Source organism: Chaetodon auriga, chromosome 9 (assembly GCF_051107435.1).
Source record: "Chaetodon auriga isolate fChaAug3 chromosome 9, fChaAug3.hap1, whole genome shotgun sequence".
Taxonomy (NCBI): Eukaryota; Metazoa; Chordata; class Actinopteri; order Chaetodontiformes; family Chaetodontidae; genus Chaetodon; species Chaetodon auriga.
The window spans coordinates 13,404,911-13,423,912 of record NC_135082.1 but is presented as its reverse complement, the minus strand read 5'-3'; the positions used below and the strand labels follow the sequence as shown (position 1 = coordinate 13,423,912).

Here is a 19,002-nt window from a genome sequence, read left to right as displayed (position 1 = left end):
GATGGATTGTGTTTGTGCGTTGATTTTTTTCAGTCCTATACTTTCAATAAACAGCTTTTTTCTTTGTCAGTATCTCAAAGAAAGAATACTCCACAGATTTACCTTTGCATTTATAAAACATTTTGATATAGAAAAAATACAAAAATCAATACAGCAAACCAGACATCTTTCCTGCCAGGTGCCTACACTACCCACAATGCAACACGGCCACCAGCAATTCTGGTGTGTCATCCTAGTATTGGCTAATGTAGCTTTGTGCCACTAGCCTCAAGCAGAGATGAAGCTACAGAGGTCTGGTAAGCTTTTCCTCTTCACACATTTTTTCAAGCATGTAGTCCTGAGTGCCAATCGATGCTGACTCAAGTGACATCACTTGAGGCAATTGATCAAACTTCCTTCAGCTCTCTGTAGAGCCACAAATATACAACCTTTTCTTCACTCATGCAGTATCACTCCCCACGCCCTGTAAACAGACTGTGAGGTGTGAAAGTGGTGGAGTTCTACTTTAATGTTGCCACATTGTTGCTTACTTCCTTGAAGAGAGTTCCTCTCCTTCCAACCCTTAGTATAATGGTAACAGTAATAGATGTACTGAGTGCAATGCACTGGTGAAGGAAAAAAAAAACAATAATAAGAAACCATACAACAGTTAAACTTAGTATCTTAGTCCTCACAAAGTTCTATCTAATTCCTCTAAATCCCACCTAAAGTGTGTGGATGTACGTATGTCACGTGCTTGTAGATCTTATGTTTTGACATGTGACATGATATTTTGTAAAATTACTCCAATATTTATCAAAAAGGGACGTGTTCCTATTAAAAGTAAGCACCATTTTGTTCACAGGCCATTTGTATGAGCCTGTTTCTTTGAACCACATGGAGGAGGAGTCTTCCATGCCAGGCCTATTAAGGAGATTTTAATGAATCGTGCTTGAAGTTTTCTGTCCTGGGGCAATACTGATGTGTCCCCTAACGAGATAAGTCTGCGTAGACACGGTACAGTGGCTCCTATGATATTCTTGGTTCTGTCTCCAATGAACCTCAAGTGGTGGTCTAGTTGCACACAAGCCCAGAACATACAGTGTGTATGAGGGTCCCTGTCTTAGTTTCACATCTAGGACACATTTTAGAGATACTGCTGGTCATGATGTGGAGTCTCACTGGTGTAAATACTGGTTCTGTGAATGGTAATGGCAACGTTCTGTGAAACAGATCCAAACAAAAAATCCATTCCCCACTTTGCCTAACAGTGAATGGCGTCTGCCCTGTAGTCCCTAGTCTGTAGGTGCTGCAGGAGTTTGGTGGGAGAGTAAATGAGTAAAATTCAGAAGAACAAAGTATCTCGTTGTCTCCATCTCCAAATTCTGCCATATTTCAGAAATCCCATTTCAAAGAGCAGCAGGGGGAGACGAGTTATAATGAAAGGAGGCTTCAGTGTCACAGTGGTGCTGCAGAGCATACCTGCGTATCTGTCCAAACTCCAGAGATAGTATTTATGAGAGGATTATCTGCACCTGTTTTTAAAGTGTGATATCTGTTAATAAAAGGGACGGCTGCCAGTGGAAGCTCATCTGCATAAAACTGCTTCCAAGCAGGAGGGTCATCAAAATTATTCAGCCAAATCCAGATTGAGAGCTGGCAAGGTGGAGTTTAAGAGGTAATATTGAGTTTGACATCGTCCTCCTCCTCAACCCCCCTCCGTAGTTTGGGATTTGTTAATTTACCTCACAGGTCATGAATATGCTTTTTTTTTTCCCCAAGACTTTTGATCAAAGGTTGTATTGATTTTACATAATTTTAGTCATGAATTAGGAAACATCCACAGATTAATATTACAATTACCATCTTGAGCAGATGAGTGGCGTCATCTGAACGTGTTTTTGGCGAGTGCTAGATATTCTTCCCCGGCATGAATAAAACAAACATATCAATCCCAGAGTAAGTATTATGGACAGATGGGAACAGCTTTTTCAAAGCTTGATTTGTGTCTCTGCCTCCACGTGTCTGCTAAATTAAGATCTGAGATTTCTTTTTTCAGAGCCCTAGCTGCAAAGTATGGTGTGGCTATAGAGGGGAAAAGGCTGTTCACTGAATCCAAATCGAGATTAGTCTAGTCCAGCTATAAACTCAGCGGGAGAACATGTAACCTGCAAATGTTGATAAAGAAGTTTGGATCATTCTGATTTGGACCTTATATGTTAAGCATCGTTATCGGCTCACCTGCCAGAAAGCCTCAAACGGGGACAGTCTGTATTACCTGATATTTTCAAGCTGATTGGCTGATTGATTTGGCCTTACAGTTATCTAATTCTTTACTTTTTTGTCATTATGGATACTTGGACCTGGAGGCTGATACACATACCGTTACAGACTGTACTGGCCGGTTTCTGTCAAAGCGAGGGACAGGCGTGTTACATAACAGCGCTTGTATACAAGTGTGTGTCACTGAAGGAGGCCCAGGATACAAGCAGTATTTTATTTTAACAGACCCGGTTCACACACACTTCAAACATGCGGTGGCTTATTGCTTCGTAAGTCCCATTTGAGGTTGTGCAACGGAATGCTGCAGAGCATCATGCGCCTCACCCAGCGCCATACATGACCCCTGTCAGCACCCATGGCGGGCAGCCAGATTTTTTTGTTTGTTTGTTTAGTTCAAGAGGAGGAGGAGAATGGGGAGGAGGTGTGCTTGAGAAACCTCGCAGGTCTGGGAACACATCGGTAATAAAATGGGAGAACTGGTTCCCGCACTGCTGCTGGGTCAGTACCTTTCCGTAAAGACGGGTCATCGTGCTCAAGCATCACTCTGTTGGTTTTAATGAGTGGGTCACAAAAAAACTACTCAACTACTACTACTACAACTACTCAAAGTGGGTCAAAGGTCATGCAAGATCATTTAACTGAGGTCCAGAGATGAGAACGTCAACAAAATCTAACAAAATATATAACAAAGTACTGTTTTGAGTCTTGATGGCAAGAAGGAAGAGCAGTTTGACAGATGAGGATGTGTGTGTCAGAGAAAGTTAGTATGTGCATGTGTGTGCATACATATCTGTGTGATGAATTAGTCTCCAGACAGATGAACTGTCCCACTTGGAGGGATCGTACCACTAACCCCAAAGCCGAGTGGATAAATATTTGTCTTCAGCTGTCTTTGGAATGATTAAATATTATTCCAGCCACTGAATGACTCGGATGTTGCATCAGACTGCACCGGCTTTGTTTCCCCTTTTAAAAGATACGGGGCGCCCTGCTAGCTCACCTGGTCGAGCTCATACTGTGTATCAAGCTTAGTCCTTAGCGCAGTGGCTCGGGTTTGATTTCAACCCGACCTCTTTGCTGCACGCCATTGCCTCCAATTCCTATCAACATGTATCTTTTGACTAACACTAACAACATATTGACTTAGAATATAAAGCTAGTTATATTCTGCATTTTTCTTTTTGCATCAAATTACATGAAATGACCAAAACCAACAATAAACTGATCCTACTAACTACAACTGAATCTTGTCTGTACATTGAAGGCCTGGTGTAGTTTATTCCTCTGGGCCATAGAGCTACACTGTTGTCCAAAAACAGTTAAAAACACGTCAGTGAGCCACCCTGTTGTACATGCTCTTACATTACACTGAACACTGCAGTATATTTTTAGTCACTCCCTCATACTGTAAATTCTCCTGGTGCTTTAAAAACTCACTTGAGCAGCAAACGTCTATTAATCCGCAGCTGAAAATAGTCCCCAACCAAGATGTGCCCTCTTTGAGTAATGTTTGCCAAAAGCTACAGTCCCAAGCTGTTTTAGGAAACGACTGACCCTAAAATATACATCTGTGTTTTAAGTCATGCTAGTGGGTGGCTCTGTGAATGGAGGCCTGTCGGTCACACGGTGGATTGGTCCACTGCTGATTGGTCCAAACTGAAATATCTCAAAAACTATTGGATGAATTGTAGTAGCTATCGTGTTCCCGACTCTCCATCAAGAGCCATCACCAGGTCAAAATTTGTCCAATACCTTGGTGCAAAACCAATATTCCCATCAACCTCAGCTGTACTTGCCATGTTAGCATTAATGCTCTGTGAGGTAAAGCGTTGCCTGGATGTCGGCTCTCAGTCTTGTTAGTCTACTTCTTCAGTTTGTGTAAACATGCTTTGAGCTCAGTGCTGCAGAGAGGGTAGAGGTGTCAGATGGTATTGAGACATGGAACAACAAATTGTTGGTTTTATTCTTTTCACAGGATCTATTGACACTAGGAAAGATATTCACTAAACCGGCCTAATTCACTGAAATATCAACAGACGGTTAACCAACCACAAATAATTCAACTATGTATTTGTTTTCCTGTACCCTTGTCCCATAATGTTTTAGCACAACACGCAGTCAGAATTATCCAGCTGTTCCCAACGCTGCTCTTTCCTCGTGTCTATCTTTCTGTCTTAGGGGTCTGGAGGGTTTGCGGTCGAGACACTGGAGCGAGTATGGGCCCCGGCCCAGTGTCTGTGATTAGCTCATGGTTTTCCTCTCATTGCTTCACTCGCTTGGCTTGTATAACATTAACGTGAGCACGTGATTGACAGGAGAAAAACTTTCAGCTATCTTGGAGATTTGCGTCAGTCAGGCAACCTGCAACCATTCTGCTGCTGTATCTGGTGTCCTAATGCTAACCTTGTGTGTGTGTGTGTGTGTGTGTGTGTGTGTGTGTGTGTGTGTGTGTGTGTGTGTGTGTGTGTGTGCGTGTGTGAGTGTGTGCCGCAGAGTGTGGTTTAACTGCAAACTGTTGATGTCTGTGTTCTGGTAATCAAAATAATCATCAATTCCCGCATAGGTTTGCCTAAACGTCTATTGCCGTGCGTGCCAGCGTGAGTTCACATTTCAAATGATTTATTGCGTGCAGTCCGTGCTCACACACACGCACACACCTGTGTATTTGACAGTGTGTCAGTGACGTTTCACATTAACGTGAGTCAATCTGGCTGCTGAGCTCACTGCCATTAATCAGTGGGCAGCAGCAGGGAAGTCTGGGTTTTTCCTGTAACCTACTTTCAACTGCACAGACAGACAGACAGGCAGGCAGACAGACAGGCAGATAGATAAACAGATAGATAAATAGATAGAAACAGAGGTGAGGCAAAGGGTGTAATTGTTAACTTTATTGTTTATGACTGCGAGACACATCTATCCCCACTCGTCCTCTTCCTCTGTCTGCCCTTCTTCATCTTCCCTCATTCCTGGAAGGTTCACAGGCGAGCCAGTGACGTGGCTCGGTTTAAAGGTCCACGGTTGTCCAATTGTAGAGTTGCCTTTTGAGTCTGGCTGATGTTAGCCAGGTCGAGAGTAGATCTAAAGACTAGCTGCTCCTAATCCACCTCAGATCACAACCCTGACCACAATGTGTACGTGTGTGTGAGACTGTTCAATGAAATATAGGCTGACTGCTTAGTTGCGTCATGGCCATGGATAATAACAGGAAGGTAACAAAAGTTCCTACAGATTTCACCCGCTTTCATACACACTCACACACATGCACACACACACACACACAGCCTCATTTAGTCTGAGCTTTGACATGTTGATAAGTGAGCGTTGCCTGGTAAGAGAAACCTCCCTGGTTGTCCATATGTGTGCCAGCTGTGGGAACTGGTGACCACACGTCTCTGACATACACACACACACACACACACACACACACACACACACACACACACACACACACACACACACAACCTGACCTGAGGAAAAGGGATTCCTCGGCTGAGATCACAGCTGGATCTTCCACAGGACTGAAGTATTTGAAAGGGGAAAAAAAGCCCATTTAAAACCCTTTGATTCTCTCCAATGTCCAATCAGTAAATGAGCTGCAGAAATAAAAGCCTGTGCTTCTGTCCAGACGTCTGCTATCCAGGCTGCGTGTCTGTGCTTGAGCCCCATTTCTCATTTTTCTCCCTGGATTTTACTGCCATTATTCAGCAACCTACACCTCTCATGTTTGATACAGCAGTAAGAAAATACACAATGCTGAGCGGTGGATGTTAAGAGAGGCCAATGTGGTGTTGATTACCTTGTCAGCAAGGAGGTTGCTGAGTTTCCACAGTCAATGAAAAGACTAGAGCGAGAAAGATAGAAGGAGAGAAGAGAGGGACAGTGGAGGAGAGGAGTGAGGCTGTTAACTGCCTTTCCATACAAGGAGAGGTAGGGGGAGAAAAGAGGAGGAGGGGGAGGAGAAAGCGAGAGGCAGCAGGAGAAAGAGAGAGAGAGAGGAGGGTAATATGAGGAGATACAATGAGAGAGGGAAGGGAGGAGGAGAGAAATTTGGCGAGAGAGATAAAGACAGAGGGATAAAGGCTGATAAGGCTGCAGCAGACAGCAGGTTACAGAGGAGAAGAAGTGAGAGAGTGAGCGGAGCTGTATCCTCTCTGAGGTCTGATCTGTGTGATTCTGCTGCAGCTTCTCTGTCACTGACTGACTGATCCGACACAGGTAGGACACACACACACACACACACACACACACACACACACACACACACACACACACTCACACAGCACTGAGACTCCATTCATTCCCCGCAGCACCCGAGTCTCAGAGGACGGACTCGCCTTCCCTTTTTTTTTTTTTTTTTTTTTTTTGGAGATCAGATATATGAGATCCAGTAGGATTGTTTCTTTATGTCTGGAAAATGTAATGTTTTTGAGTGAATGCATGAAACAGCAGAATAAATGTTCAGATGTTTTACTTTCCAGTTATATAATAATATCACAATACAAAAATACTCTATTACAAGTCAAAATTCTGGATTCAAAATGTTGCATGAGTAAAAGTATATTTGAGATGAACTGATGTAATAACATGTCAGCAGCATTTTAATGTTGAATGCTGCAGGAGCCAGGTTAACTTCTTGTATACTTTTGAGTCATTTGATCTATAACGACATGCGACATGTTTTAGAAATATATGTTATATATCTTATTCTACGAGGTAACAAGTAATTAGAGCAGCCTGTGTAAAAAGCATGGTATTTCTAAAGTAGAATCAAATGGAAATACACAAGTAAAGTACACAAAATTCTACTTCAAAAAACGTATTCTCTACCACTTTGCGCCATGTTTGATCTCACACAAGAATATTGTGCTCTTTCTTTTGTTGGAGTTGTGTCTTTTGTAATGGACGTTTTTCCCTGAACACAGATCTGTTCCCACTGAATACACACAACTTCATCTATATTGATTTTTACATATATTTGCACATTTGCATCAGTAGTTGCTTCACCTTCTCTGGTGCAGTTGATACACAGCACACAGGTATACACAAGCACTGTCCATCCATTAAGTACTTCAGGCAAGCCAAAATCTGCATGCCCTCCTCCTTTTCTCTCTGTCTGCACTGCTACCTACACTGTCATGATTTCCCCTCCTCCTGCATGAGAAACACTCAAGTTTCTGACCTCCTGTTGTGATGCGTGCCTGGCTGAGTGTGTCTATCTGTCTCTGTTTCTGTGCATATGCATGAAGGGGAAAGGGTGTGTACAGGTATGTGCACATTATACAGGGGTGTGTAAAATGGTTAATTCAAGACAGAGTGATACATCTCTTTTCTCAGCACAAACTCGTGAATCCACCACTGGCCCCAAACAAAAGATTTTAGAGAAAAATCTGAGGGAAAACAGCAAATTACCTCCTCGTCATCCCCTTGTTAAAAATGAACATACCTCCCGCTGTGTGCACAAATCTGCGCTTTTGCGTGCATACCTGCATGCCTGTGTATATGAGCTGAGCTGGATGCGTGTATTATCTCCGCATGAGTCTGCTGTAATTACACAGTGAAGGTGCCCATAGGGCGGCAGCCGCTACATTTGGCTCTGCGCCACATCCCCTCATTTTATTGTGTCTTGTGCCTGACAGAAAAACTGCTGTGTGTGTCTGTCTACGTTGACTGATGAGTGCAGAGACTGTGGCGTGAGCGCCCATGTGTGTGAGAGTGTAAACTTTATGTGGACTGAAAATAAATTTGTGTCTCTGTATGCATCAATAAATGCCATACGGTCTATTATTGTTACTGTGTGTGTTTTCAGGAGCAGCAGCAGACATCAGCTGGTAGCAGATCTGTCTCTCTGTGTGTACTGACCCAAAGTTCAGTGTGTCAGTGCGGGAATGCAAGAAATTTCTCTTTAGTGTGTTATAGTGTCAGTGTGACAAGTTCAGAGGGAAGGTCGCAGGGTTTACTGAACCAAAGTCTCAGTGTAGGATAAGGTCATCTGATAAATGGTTGTTCTTGCAGCAGACATCACATGACTGCCACTAACAGACTGCCCTTCACAGTATATCAGACCTAAACCATTTAGTAGAAAGAAATCATGTTCAGCACCAAAACACTTTCTGTTGAATCCAGTTGAATTTCCTTTCTGGAATGTGTGTGTGTGTGTGTGTGTGTGTGTGTGTGTGTGTGAGTGTAAACGAGACAGAAAAGCCGATCCATCTTTACAACAACTTGTGACAGGACTGACCTCATTTTCTATACTGAACATAGTGGATGGAGCAGACAGGTAGCACTGATGTGAAAAACTTCCAGCTGCAAGCGGTGAATCTCCAGTCACCCGAGCACACAGAGCACGAACACAAGCTTCAAAACCTGCTGATTATCTGTTTGAAAATAATATCATTCTGTCTTTTTTCCAAAAGAAAGTTACTTTTCGGAACTGGCTGCATCGTTAAGCAGCTGATCCTGGAGTTTTATCTGCCTCCTGCTGAGCTGCAAAGTTGCAGCCAGTGAGATGATCAGATGACTGAGCAGTGAGATCAAAGCTGGGCTCTGTGTGTCTCCATACTCGAGGTATTTTTATGGCTGGCTGTTAAACTGTGCAGTGGTTAATATGCATTTAATGGAGACAGGGAATTGATAAAACACTCACCGACATATAAGGCTGCAGTCAGAATAGTGTCAGAGTTGGAGTTTTGCAGCTATATTGGCAGAGTAATACTATCTGACCTCTGGAAATAGACTTCAGGGACAATGTGCAGCGGGACATGAGGGTTATGTGCATTGGCGTGTGTGTTTGCGTGCACGTGTGTGTGAGTTTGTGCTCTGGTCTACTTGTCCAGATTTAACTGTCTGCATTCTGCAGCTGCTTGAGGGTTTAGTTATAGTATAGTAACCCATAGAAACGCTGCACAAGACTGCAGCCACATACAACATTCTCCCTTTGCGTAACACGCAAACAGAAAAATTCATCTGTCATCAGCTCATAAACCGTCACCTCAAAGATAAAACATCTGCCTGTTAAACAGAAAATAGGTGAAATAACCCAAAGCATTTACATTAAAACTGTCCTTAAGCAATATTTTAGCTCACATTTTTGAATGAGAGTCTTAAAAACTCAAATCTGGAGCAGGTTAAGATGATGTGCATGCACAGATTCTCACATACGGTACAAAAGAATAGTTTGCTGTTGCTCTGTAGCTTTAATTCTGCAACCATTAGAACCAGACAGCTGGGCTGGAGAGCACAGATGGGATGAGAATAAGAGTGTAGAAGGTGGAGAAGAGGATGACATAGAGGGATGTGTGTTCAGAGGCAAGACAAACAGCGTGACCCTGATTTATATTCATCTCCAAGAGCATCATAAAAAATACACCCGCTGACAGCAAGCAAAAACTCTTCGGCTGGACACAATGAAATGTAAGGCTGGAAAGCAATTGTCATGCACGTGCCCTCCTCCCCTCACTTAATAGTCTGACTCAGCAGCCGGTGGTCAGTGGATGGTCAGTCGGTGAGGTCAGTAGAGCAGCAGAGCAGACAGGATTTGCATCTGTCCTCAGAGATGTCATCCGTGTTGTTTTATTTTAGGCCAGCTTCTGTGGCAGACATTACCGTGACAGCGATGAATGTTAACCGTTTTGCCGTGTAGCCACAGATTGGCTGTGGACCAACACACACTCGGCCCAGCCCAGGGGGATGTGAAGACTTTTTTTTTTTTAAATTGAAGGCTCCAGGGTCAAAGAGTCCAACAAGCTTTGTTCTTAGATAAAATGTATGTGTTGTGATATGAAGGCAGGGATGTGGAATTTTCCCCCTTATACTGATTTTCCAGGGTCGTCTGGGTTTGGTTTCCTTTGTGTTCAGGTTAGGATCCTTTCATTTGCTTGCTGATGGACAAACATTACGTGCAAAGGACTTCTTCCTTTAAATGTGCCACACGTGTAATGGTATTCAAGAAAACTCTAGAATAGGAGCAGCGTTTTCGTACAATCATCATTATTGGCATTTGTGCAGGGAACCCAACCATGTGCAAACCTGATACCTCTCAACCACGGGTTGAGGAACACTCACACAGCCATTTTTCATTTCTCCATTTCTTTCAGATGATGTCATCAGAGCACCTGACCTGCGGTTGGCTGCAGCAGCTACTCGTTGTACTTCTGAAGCTTTGCCTCACTTTTGCTGGGCCTTTGCGACCGCTCAATGGGACAGAGTGCACAGCGAAGGGTCCTGCTTCCTACATCCTGGTCTTTACAGGTCACTGGAGCCCACAGGCATTTCCCAAGCAGTATCCACTGTTTCGACCCCCTGCACAGTGGTCCAAACTCATAGGTGAGAAAATCTGGGGGACAAAGAAATTGGTTGACAGAAGATAAGCCCTTTCTTATGAAAAATCTGACTTCTGATGCCTGATGATCCATTGAATTTTGACTGTATTTCAGACTTGCTACAGCCGTGAGGAGTCATTGGTTATTTGTTCACCTCCCTCAGTCAAACAAGTGACCACACTGAGATGAAGGGACACTGGGTCAGGCTCAGCTCCACCAAAAAGACAGATTTTATGCTGCGGCCTCATGTGTCAGAGGTTTACAGCCTCATTGTCAGCACACACATATGCACGCAGACGCAAACTCAGGGATGAGAGATGTTAATGAGCAAAGCAGCAAGAAGCTGAGAGCAAAAAGAAAGAAAGTCTAAATGCTACCAGATGGGGTTTTCTCTCTATTTCTCTAACTTCTGTCCAGCCATATCTTTAATATTTCTCTATTTCATCAACTCAATCCTACACTCCTTCCCACATTTCCGCTGGTTTACCACAGTGTTGGCGGTAAACACTGGAGGAGAGGTTTCAGGACTGGTGAAGGTGGGTGATGATAGTTGGGGTGTGGTGGGGTCAGACCGCTTACCTCAAAGCCAGGAGGAGGAGAAGAAGAAGCCATTCAGGCCCCTCTATTCTGTTTCTTTTTTTTTTTCCAGGGCCATGGAGCATAGGATGGATGGCAGATGTTTGTGCTTGTGTGTGCATATATGTGTGTGCATTGGACTGCTCTTGTGCATCATTGTCTGTGGTTCTGTCTGGTTTCCAGCTCTCTCACTGGTGCCCTGCTGCCCTGCCAGATGATGATGGCCTACTTACTCCATATAGAGACATGCACTGGAGATTCTGACACACCCGTAATGGTTTTTAATGTCCCCGAGAACTGGTGAACTTCTCTTTGTCACAAAAGAAGAAAAACACAAGGGCCTCAATGAGCTGACAGTCTGTTGGTGGGGGACAAAAAGAACATTGGAAATGGTTTTTGTCACAGCTCAAAGGAAAGCATAACCTGTTGGGGGCTTTGGGGGCCTGTGATGGTTTTGTGTTATTGTGGAGACCTGGGGTTGAGGTACCAAGGACAGTGCCAGAGGGAAGAGGGAACAGAGTTTGTCTTGGCCAAAGAAAAGACACCAGCAATTTAGAAAGTGGGCTTTAACGTCTTGGTGGGGCTTAAACGTGATGTGTTATCGAGTTTCAAGGTCTTGATGCTTGTGGGAAATTTGTTAGGATGGAAATGCAATTAAGTGCATAAGTAATGGCAGTTTGGGGAGAAACAAGATAGTGTGTGAAGTGTGCTGGGCAGGTTGTGTGTGTGGCTCGGTGCGGTGTGTGTGTTAATACATGTGTCAGGAGTGTTTAAGGATAAATGCACGCTTGTGTGTGTGTGCCTGTACGCAGCTCTGAAAAGTGAGGTAAGGCAGAACCATCAGAGCATTTGTCAGCGTGTTTCTGGCTAACCTTACTCTACCCTTAAAACCACTGGCCCAGACCAGTGGCTCTGTGGGTTTCAATATGGAGCTCCAGAACCTGTGGTACAAAGCGTTTAACCTAAATCAGTCTCCTGATTCTCAACAAATTCATAGATAACGGAGCTAAATATGAGAATGTGATTAAAATGGTTCTGTGGCCCGACAGGTATGAACAAGTATTAATAATGGTTTCAATATTGTTAAAAAAAAGACATTTTTGTCCTCCCTCTGGCCGCTGGCTCTGAGATCCTGACCTATCTCCTGGCAGCTCTGGCCTGTGCTGTGGTTTTATCAGTGATAGATGGAGAAGAGATGTAACTATAACTGCTCAATAATGCCAAAGACATGCATGTGGGCAATTCCTTCAGATTTATCTGTTTAATTGCAGGAAGTAGGAGGCAGCCATAGAAATACATACAGGCTCCATGGTGGAAATGATCTCACCGTCTGGCTGAGGCGCTGTGGTGTTTCACTGACATTGATATGCATTCCAGCGAATAAGCATCTTACTCCTGTCTTCTCCTCTTTCTTGTGTTCCTTTTCTTGCTTTAGCGGTCAGCCATAATCGCCATTTTCAGCTGTGGGAGGAGGGTGCTCCAGCCAGTGCAGGGGTGCAGAACTTCGCTGAACTCGGGGTGACGGTGGAGCTGATGAAGGCGGCCAAGGAGGCCAGGAAGAGACGCGCGGTCGGCGCCATGTACCGAACGGTCGGCATCCCTAACGGCATCGGGCACAGCTCCACGGAGTTGCTCATGCAGCCCCGGAGCTCATTGGTAGGCACAAATAAAACTTAAGCAGTCATTCACAAAAGCACACACATGCTCAGACACAGTAAGTCACACAAACCGTCTGTTTGACTAAATCTGTTCAGTCATCTGGTGACCCGTGCCTCCATATAATGTCGTCCATCCGCTCTGACCAAACACTTCACCACTTCTTTCCACTATCCAATCAGACTATGTTTAGCCCAAGCTCTGAAGCCCTGCAGCCACAAACGCCCACATCCATCCTGCGCGGTCTGCACTCTGTCTGCTGCCTGTCCCACTGAACTCTGTGAGCTCAGGGTGAGGGGCCCAGGATGAAGTTTAGTAAAAGGAATTCTTTGACAATTTGGGAAACACGTTTAATCACTCTCCTACCCAGAGTTAAAAGAGAAGATCGATACCACTCTCATGTCTGCACGGCTAATTTAGCTTAGCGTAAAGACTGGAAGCAGGAGGGAAGAGCTGGCCTGGCTCTCTGTCACACAGTAACAAATGCTGCCTATCAGCACCCCGACAGCTCACTAATTAACATACTACATCTTGTTTGTGTCATCCGTACAAAAAACAAAGTGGAAATAACATTATGCCATGTTATTGGAGGTTATGTGCTAGATTATTTCTTAGCTTGGCTTGACTGGACTCTTGTTATCATCCCCCTGACATGACTACAACCCCCATAATACTGCAATTCATCGTTTTTGTACAGATTAAACCAACAAGATACTATAATGAGTTAATTGGTGAATTTAGTCGCTGCTGGTAGGAGGATTTTGTTACTTTTAGACAGAGCTTGGATAGCCAGTTGCCCCTGTGTCCAATCTTTATGGTACGCTAACCGACTGCTGGCTCTAGCTCCACATTTAACATTCAGATAAGTGAATGGAATTTCTCATCTAAACTAAGCAAATATACAAATACAAATACTTCCTAAAAGTTCAAACTATTCCTTTAAGGGTAAAAATAAAGAAGAGGTTCAAATCTTATCAAGTCTACCTCTACAATATTTTCACATATGTACACTGAAAGTTGATGGTTGCTGTGATTGTTCTTCCTCACCATACCGGCCTTGAAGTGATCCCTTCCTTGCGTGCAAAACTGCGTTCTGACGCTCAGCCGAAGCTAGTGTGAGGCTTCATCAGTCTGATTTAGCCAAATTGAGTGGATATTTTCCAGGGATATTTATAGTGCAGAATTACGGCTTTGTGTTACTACCTCTTCAGATCTATCCCTATTTGGCACCAAAATGACTAAGTGGCTGATACCCATTTTATTTGGCAAACTCAGACTGCTGAAGCCCCATGTTCAAGGTTGATAAATGGGCTGATAAATGTGGATGGCTGTTGGGCTGCAGGCACAGTGTCCGACTAGGGCACAACTTTACTCATCGCTAGTCTGGAGGGTACCACCACTGCTGAACACTGCGTGAGTTTGAGAGCAAAGGGTCATGGTCTTTCTTTTCTTTTCTTTTTTTTTTTTTTGAGGCTTAGGCTAAATTTGGGCCAAGGGCTTAAACAAAGGCAAAGGATTTGAGGTAGGAATGAGGTATGGCACTGTGGAAAAATGTGTCTAGCTAAACCTAGAAATAAAGCATTCCTGTATGTGTAAAGCATATGTAGCTGATGGATGAGAGAGGAAGAGGTGAAGAGGAAGGGTGGACATTTACTGGAGTTTTTAGAAATAGGTGTGTGCCTGCCTAAAAGTCTGGTGACCTACATTTGTTTATTGGTTATTCCACTGCCTGAACCCAAGGGCCCACAAAAATCGCAAACAACCCCATTGGAGGGCATCTTTGATAAGTACTTGTCAATGACAGCAGCTTTGCAGCTTGTCGTCAAGGTGCATGATGTCTGTGGTGGCTCTTAAATGGGTCCGTCTGTTTTTAGATCAGTAGATGGTACCAGAAACAAAGCACGGCATGACTGTCGTGTGTTTGCGTTGAACGTGACAAAGACAGACTGAATGACGTGAATCTGTTGACAGCTTGATCCGCTGATCTGCGTTTCTGTCTCTTTCGCACACTCACATGTGACTCCCATCCCTTTTCCCTTCCCCACAAACCAAAACAAACACATATGATTCCGATCTCCATACTCATGAGCCTCCTGCTGTTGCTGTTAAAGGAGTAATTCAAAACAGGCTGATACATCCAAAGAAGTACCATTCAGCATCCAGCTGGCATTTTTTCAGTTCAACAAGATTCAGTGTTTTGGAAGATCAGTGGCACCACAGAGAAAGGGACAACTCCTGAGCATTAAGGCCAGTCTGCATGTTTTCTAGGACGACTCGTTCTCTCCACGGCTCTGTGGGTGATTTGCTGAGGGAGAAAAAGTGAGCGGGATCATGGGAGCTTTGAGCAACTGTCTGCGCTTTAGAGATACTCATTGCAAACCACCGCGGACTGATCAAGCCAGTGAGGTGGGATACCCCTGAGTAGACATCCCTGCTCCTGATGGCTATAGCAGGGTTGGAAAAACGGCTGTTTTAGAGGAAGCTGAAAACGACAAGGACAAGGAGGGATATTAGCAACGGAGGGAAGGAAGGGAGGAAGGACGGAAGGAGGGGATCAGCAGAGGATTCTGAGAAGCAACAGAGCTGCTTCTGATTTGGTTTCTCTGTTTCTTGCCGTGCGTCACAGGCAAGAAAACAGACTCCATGTGTCATGCTGACGCTACCTGCCTCCTGTCCCGAGTGGTCTGTACTGCCTGGTGCGCTGGTTTGATGTCTGTTCCAGTACTCTTCCATCCACCAGTGCTCTGTCTGACTCCAGGCCACCCTTTCCTAGCCATCCAAAATCAGTCAAAGCCCACCCACCCTTCCCTGAGCCTGAGCAGTTCAGCTCAGGTCCTCAAGTATCGGGCTGTGAGTGAGGAGGCGTTTTCAAATGTGCTGTTTTCTGGGCGTCTGCCACCTCAGCGTGTGCTGACCCCCAGGCCACTTCCTGTATGAGGTCACCAGCTCTCAGGAAACATCCATCACACAGGAGACACAGCCTACCCCTGCACAGGAAACTGAGTGGGTGCGCACAAATGTAGTCCCCAGTCTCTGCATTTATTACAAAGTTTATGAATCCTGACATCAACTGTGTGTGTGTGTGTGTCGGTGTGTCTCCTTATGTTATGCTACACACACATACACACACATACATCATATATCATCAGACAAGGGGCAGTATAACACAACATTACTGTGGCTGGTGGGGCAATCAGAATATGTTTAAGATCAATTTTTTTATTTTTTTCATTTTTCAGATTTATTTTTTTATTTTTTTATTCTACCCTAAAAAATGTTGTTCAGCGTGCAATCATCCAGAGTGCTGCAGTTTGACTTTTGACTGGAGCCAGAAAATAATCACAGCTGTGCTTAGATTACTGTCTGGGTCCAGTGGGATTGATTGTAACTTTTGTCTTCTTGTATTTCATTGCATTTTCTTTGTAGTTTCATTTACAGTCACAATTTGACAAAGCAAAGAAAGACAAGAAAGCCACATCAACACAGCAGCGCAATGCATCAATATTTAGACGCAGCACATACAAAACCAGTATCCTGAGAAAAGAACAAAGCGTCTCAGAGTTCGTTGCTCTTGGGTATATGAAGAAAGAAAAACACAAAGAGAAAAGGAAAGAAACAGATCACACAGTCATGCTAGCGGCTCTGTGAGGTCGTGCTTTGGCACAGCAGTGTTTTGAACTTAATGCTAACATCAGTATGCGAACATGCTCACGGTAAAAATGCTCATATGATGATGTTTAGCAGGTGTAATGTTTTAGAAAATGAGAATTAGCCTTAAATACAAAGTAAAGCTGAGGCTGATGGGAATCCTTTTGGCTTTGCAGGTATTCAGCTGTGAGGTAAATTAATTGTAGACCTGCTGATGGTGTAACTTGATCTATAATGAATAATAGTGCATAATCTGTGCCTTTCTTTTTTTCTAACTGTGCATTTTTAAGGCTCTGTTTGAACTAGCTTGCTCTTTTGGACAGTGAAGTTTGGACTAAATGTATTCTCTCTGTCTGACCGACAGTTGTCCCTGATGGTGAAGATGATCCCCAGCCCAGACTGGTTTGTTGGCGTGGACAGCCTAAACCTTTGCGAGGGCAGCCGGTGGAAACAGGAAGTGACCGTTGACCTCCAGCCTTATGATGCAGGGACAGACAGTGGATTCACTTTCTCCTCTCCCAACTTCCCCACCAGCCCCTCAGAAAACATCACAAAGGTGAGCTCTTGCAGGGTTCACAAGGACAAAGACCATCATTCGATTGTACGCAGACTCATTCATTTAGTCATTTGTGCATTTATTCCAAAGACAAAGCAGGGTGAAAACAGGTGGCCCTGTTCTTAAAATAGGTTAGCAGCATGGGTATGCGGCATCATTCTTAGCTGTCTCTACTTAAATGATTGCTTGGCGGCCCTCATGTCTGACCTGAAATGATTGGAGCAGAAAAGGGCCTCTCTTACATAATAGGCCATCTATCCTTTCCCAGCATGTGTTTTAAAATGGGCTATTGTGTATTTGAACTCTTGTTGAGAATCTACTGGCTCCCCTGATGAATTATGCCTGGCTGTTCCTCAGATCACATCTCAGATGCCGAACCATCCAGCCAACTCCTTCTACTATCCACGCTTAGAGGAGCTTCCACCTATTGCCAGCATAAAGATCACTCGACAGAACAGGTCACCTGACCGTCAAGCCCCAATGTCCAATCATATTCTGCCAAACTCTATCAGTCCCCAGCGTTTCTCAGGTAAGACCAAAGGATCGGTGGTGCCCCAGCATTTCACCTGCAAGAATACTTTGATTTGTATTACATGAAAGCTATAATATGGTTCCAGTCCCACACAACCTACAGATGCTACAATCAAAAGCCAATAGACACAGCCCTTGTTTCCACTGAGATTTCTCTGTCTAAATTCTTTCTTTCTTTATTCACACGTACTGAATGTTCCTCACATCTCTTCCCCCTCGATACAGCGACACCGCTGGACTGTGAAGTTTCTCTCTGGTCATCCTGGGGCTTGTGTCTGGGCCCCTGTTCCAGAGGTGGTGTCCGCCACCGCACACGTTACATCCTCTTGCGGCCAGCCAACGCTGGCATCCCCTGCCCTGAGCTGGAGGAACAGGCTGAATGCGTACCACTCAGCTGTATGAGACTTCAGTAACTGATGCTGCCAGTATTCAACACTGGGACTCTCATGTTGTTACTGCTGGACTGAGAGATGTTGCTGCATCTTGAGCATTTCCTTGATAATGCAAAGGAATTGTGTGTTTGTCACGGTCAGATTGTGGATATTTAAGGCTTGCTTCATTGCCTGGGCAACCTGTTAGCATTAGAGTGTACACTCCCCTGGGTGTATTGTAATGGCAGCAAAGGGAAATTAAAGTCTGAGTGCGACAGAGTGTTGCACAGTTTTAATGTTTGAGATAACACTTTTAATGTGCTCAGATAAAACGTGACTTTTATTGACGTGGATGCAGAATAGAAAAACTGAGAGGAGGGTGCATGACCAATGTGTCCCCTCAAACACCGGTACATGAGACCTGTCATGGTTCGTTCCTTTGCAACAACATATGCATTTAATCTGTACTGCTGATAGCAGCACACCAGAGTAACAAATCTTCAAGTATGCACACACAAACACACACACACACACACACACACACACACACACACACACACACACACACTCCTGTGCACTAATGTGCACACAGAATTCTGCACACAAAAGTCCTTGCACATATTGCATACTTTTACAGGCACGGAGGTGTTGGTTTACATAGGTAACCTATACATGCTTGGCACATGCAGCTCTTTCAAAATAACCTCACACCCCGATTTATAAATATCACCTTTCACAAGAAACACCTAATAGCTGTGTCGAGGCTTAGAGCCAGTCTGAAGAAGCTGGCCTATTTTATAATAAGATGCAGGTTTTTATAGAAAGAAAAATAAATATTTGTATTATTATCTCTTTTGATATTTTCAGTGTTTTTGTATATACTGTATGATGTATGTTATCTTGCATAACTCATGAATAAATATGGAGGTGTGTTTTTCAAATAGAAAACGTCTGTGTCACTGTGTTCCCTCTATGGCTTTTCAGTTGGAAAGTGTTGTTTTGTGCCCAAGGACGCCCAAAAGATCGCAGTATGAAAAGATGAGTTTCTTATGTTCACAAATATAGAAGTCACACTTGTGCATAT

At 44.0% G+C, this 19,002-nt stretch overlaps 1 protein-coding gene across 2 annotated transcripts; it reads left to right on the top strand.

Annotated features, from left to right (window-relative positions):
- The first annotated feature begins 266 nt into the window (after positions 1–266).
- Positions 267–18,778, top strand: spon2a (spondin 2a, extracellular matrix protein). Of its 2 annotated transcripts, none has more exons than XM_076739427.1 (6): positions 267–296; positions 10,356–10,584; positions 12,592–12,812; positions 16,825–17,016; positions 17,374–17,545; positions 17,773–18,778. In XM_076739427.1, the coding sequence occupies exons 2-6, from the start codon at positions 10,356–10,358 to the stop codon at positions 17,958–17,960; spliced, it is 1,002 nt and encodes a 333-aa protein (XP_076595542.1). In that variant the 5' UTR covers positions 267–296; the 3' UTR covers positions 17,961–18,778. The 2 variants fall into 2 exon arrangements, with proteins under 2 accessions (XP_076595542.1, XP_076595541.1); XM_076739426.1 differs by lacking the exon at positions 267–296 and adding an exon at positions 6,355–6,477.
- Positions 18,779–19,002: the final 224 nt, after the last annotated feature.

Excerpts from the sequence above, each read along its gene's own strand:
- spon2a (XM_076739427.1), top strand. The coding sequence starts at position 10,356 with ATGATGTCATCAGAGCACCTGACCTGCGGTTGGCTGCAGCAGCTACTC. Across the intron at positions 12,813-16,824 it reads TGCAGCCCCGGAGCTCATTG|TTGTCCCTGATGGTGAAGAT; the intron begins GTAGGCACAAAT and ends TCTGACCGACAG. Across the intron at positions 17,017-17,373 it reads CCTCAGAAAACATCACAAAG|ATCACATCTCAGATGCCGAA; the intron begins GTGAGCTCTTGC and ends GCTGTTCCTCAG.